Below are 3,376 nucleotides of genomic sequence, written 5' to 3' on the forward strand. Positions count from 1 at the left end.
ATATGTCATGTGCCCCTTATCGGATAGCTTCCGGATATCCGCCGGGCTAAAAACTTCACAGTTTCAGGGCGAAATAATTATCGAGCCATGTTCGCATGTCTACAAATTTGCAGAGCCATTTATCTGCTAAATATGATTGCATCGATTTGATCCAGCGTTAAATAAAAGAAAGCAGCTCTGCAGAATATGCCGCCGTCGGGAGAAGTTTCCAGACCAACTTCAAGATCACTTCGTGGTCTGTCAACGGACGGACGTGCTCGAACGTTCATCGTTCTCAAAATTAACATTTTTTACGGGAAATCTTGCAAATCATTTTCTAACTATTGCACAGCTTACTGTATTTGCACTCTCAGCCAATTCGATCATTCAATCATCGACCTAAAAGATCTGTTGTCCCCGCCGATGCCGTTGATATGAGAAAATGCGTATTAAAAGAAATCCTCCACTGACGGATAATTTGGATCCAGGAAGGCGATCACGCTATACATGGAAGATGGCAATACATAGAAAATCACACAAAGAAAAACAAAAAAAAAAAATGTCGAAACAATTCACTATATTTTACGACACTGCTCTGATCAATAACAATGTATGTACGGATATGTAAATAGATTTACATTAATTTCTTGAAGTGTGTTGACGTAAACCTTTGGAAAAAGAAAAAAATTTTGTGCGTTTAATAAAGCAAAAAAAAAAAGAAAAAAAAAGGAAAAAACTATTGAATCATAATTAATAGTCAGTATTGTCCAAAAATTTGCCTAAAAAAATCAATTTAAACAAAGCGAGTACTCCTTAAAAGGCATAAGGCTTAAGGAGATTTTTTTACAACTACAAAATTGAAGCGTTCGATTTGAATTGATGGTCTCGCAAAGCTGTTAATACTGTCGTCAGTGAGTTGATGATATTAATTCAGTGAGCTGACGATATATCGACTGGGTGATTCAAGTACCCATAGAAGGCCCAAGGAAGAACATTATTTGAAATTGAACTTCAAGTGCGACACTTGAAGAGCAAAATATTGCTCAATAAAAACCAACGACGTAAGGCGACAGTGTCATCTGATTCATTTTGAAAAATGAACACTAACCGCACTAACGGCTATCACAGTAAAGTGAATAATGCTGAAGCAAATAGTGCTAAAGCAAACGGTACTGATGCTCTGTTGGATACTTCGCCACATGCGTCTGCAAGTTCACGCTGTCGCACGGATAGCGACAGCTCAGACAAACTCACACGTTTCATTCTGCCTAGCATGAATGGTAGCCCACCAAAGGTGTTGACTTTAAACGAACTCGCTACTGTTTTCAAAAACATACAAAATATGGAGTTAGCTCACGAAATAGCTTTGAACTTGGAATTTAAGCTACAGCTGTACGAGCCGCCCGAAAATAGCTTGGAAAGACGTATAAAAGACATTTTGCATAAATCATTTTGGGATAATTTACGCGAAGAATTGAATCAAACAACTCCATGTTATAACCATGCCATACAAGTGCTCGACGATGTTAAAAAATGTTTTCCTCAAATTCTCTCGCCGGCTAATAAACGTACCTTGCAGCATATAAATGAGGTGCTCGATGAGGCCCTGATAAGACAACAAGCCGAGAAAGGTGTCTTAGATTTTAGATCATATGCCGATTTTGTTATACAGATTATGGGAAAATCTTGTGCCCCGGCTCGTGATGAACTCATACAGAATTTGACTAAAATCGAAGATGTTGTGAGTACATTTAAGGCCATCTTAGAAACGATGACCCTTATGAAACTCGATATGGCCAATTTTCTGTTGGATTTTTTTCGTAATGACATTATGGCTAATTCGGCCGAGTATGAGAAACAAAAATTCAATAAATATTTAGAATATTATAAATTTGGCTTTCCCGCCACCCAAAGTTGGCTTAATCGCCATCGTACTCGCGATCCGAATAATGCAGCCAGTTCCGTCTATCAAATCATTACCAGTGCGTATATGGAATTTATGGACTGGCCGGATGATGTAGAATTTCCTGAAGTTTTATCCATCGATAAAGAACGTACCTTAAAACTCGGTTTACGCGCTAAGCGATTATGCATTTGTGCTTCTTTAGCTTCGATTTGTTTAGCGGTACCTATAATATCGCAACGCCCCTATAATCGCATCGAATTGGGTAAGCAATTTGAAATTTTAATACAGAATATGTATGATGATAACAACGCTGCGGATGCCGTAATGGAGAATGTATGGGAACAAGTCAAAATTAAAATTAATCAGTATTTGCAAAAAGAACAAAAATCCGTCATGGATAAGGCATCCGAGAGTATGCTTAAGACTCAAGTCTTGCAAATCGCTAATAAAGATGCGCCGGTACGACAATTAATGTGGAGACGCTTGCAAACTTATTTTCGCTTAATGTTGGACCTTAAGATGGGATCGGCTCCGGCCCCACCGCCTGGTTTTATCGATTTTAAAGGTGAACTCGAATCGTACGCACTAGCTTTGAGGCGTATTATCGCTTACAATCATTCAGTATTCGGTGATTATTTCTCACAAATACTGAATAGAGATCATGCTGAAAACTCTGAAGCAAATGACAAAAATCAAACTAAAATTTTTATGAATGAAGATAAAAAGCATAATTTAATAGCTAGCGACGTTGCTCAACCTCATCAATAATTAGTCAAAATGTTATTGTTCAGGAAATCGCGATATGGGACGATTAGCGTACTATTTTGTTTTCATATATAAGGCTTTTATTGTTTTGTAAATTCATTTGGAAAAGCATGCGAGTCATATCCGAATGTGAATAATAAGTAGTTATAACATTCAGCATATAATGGCTAACCTTACGTATCACTCGTTGTATGCTTTGTGCAACCAATTGGCGCTATTGGCGCTCATATTAGATGAAATTTATTAAACACTAAACTAAAAAACTGCATTGATTTATATAGAAAAAATAAATAAATAAATAAAAATACAATCGATGGAATATAAATGGAATGTAAATGAATGCATTAATAAATCATTTTAATCCGATATCGGCTGCATCATTGACGCTTTACAACTTACAAAACAAAAACACTACCTAAAAAGAATTAATAAATAAAAGCAAAATTGAAAAACACGAAATGTGACCTTAAAAAAAGGGACAACTATTATAACACAAAGTCGTAAACATTTGAAAAATTTTCAATTTCTAATCTCGACAGTATGAAAAACAACAAGTAAGAAAATCAAATTCAGTCGTGAACGAATCTTTTCCCAGAGAAAAGGAGAAGAACTAAACCTTGCATACACATAGGCGGATCATTTTTAAATTCATTTGCAAGTTTTTGGGCGATGTCCTCTCTTTTGCGAACGGGAGAATGTGTCCCACAGACACTATACACTTGCGCA

The 3,376-nt window shown here is 36.5% G+C and overlaps 1 protein-coding gene across 1 annotated transcript; it reads left to right on the forward strand.

Annotated features, from left to right (window-relative positions):
- Nucleotides 1–1,075: 1,075 nt before the first annotated feature.
- On the forward strand, nucleotides 1,076–2,653 carry LOC119632934 (T-complex protein 11-like protein 1). Its single transcript, XM_038026098.1, has one exon. The coding sequence runs from the start codon at nucleotides 1,076–1,078 to the stop codon at nucleotides 2,651–2,653; it is 1,578 nt and encodes a 525-aa protein (XP_037882026.1).
- Nucleotides 2,654–3,376: the final 723 nt, after the last annotated feature.

The sequence above is a fragment of the Glossina fuscipes genome, unplaced genomic scaffold, assembly GCF_014805625.2.
Source record: "Glossina fuscipes isolate IAEA_lab_2018 unplaced genomic scaffold, Yale_Gfus_2 2, whole genome shotgun sequence".
NCBI classification, from domain to species: domain Eukaryota; kingdom Metazoa; phylum Arthropoda; class Insecta; order Diptera; family Glossinidae; genus Glossina; species Glossina fuscipes.

Excerpts from the sequence above, each read along its gene's own strand:
- LOC119632934 (XM_038026098.1), top strand. The coding sequence starts at position 1,076 with ATGAACACTAACCGCACTAACGGCTATCACAGTAAAGTGAATAATGCT.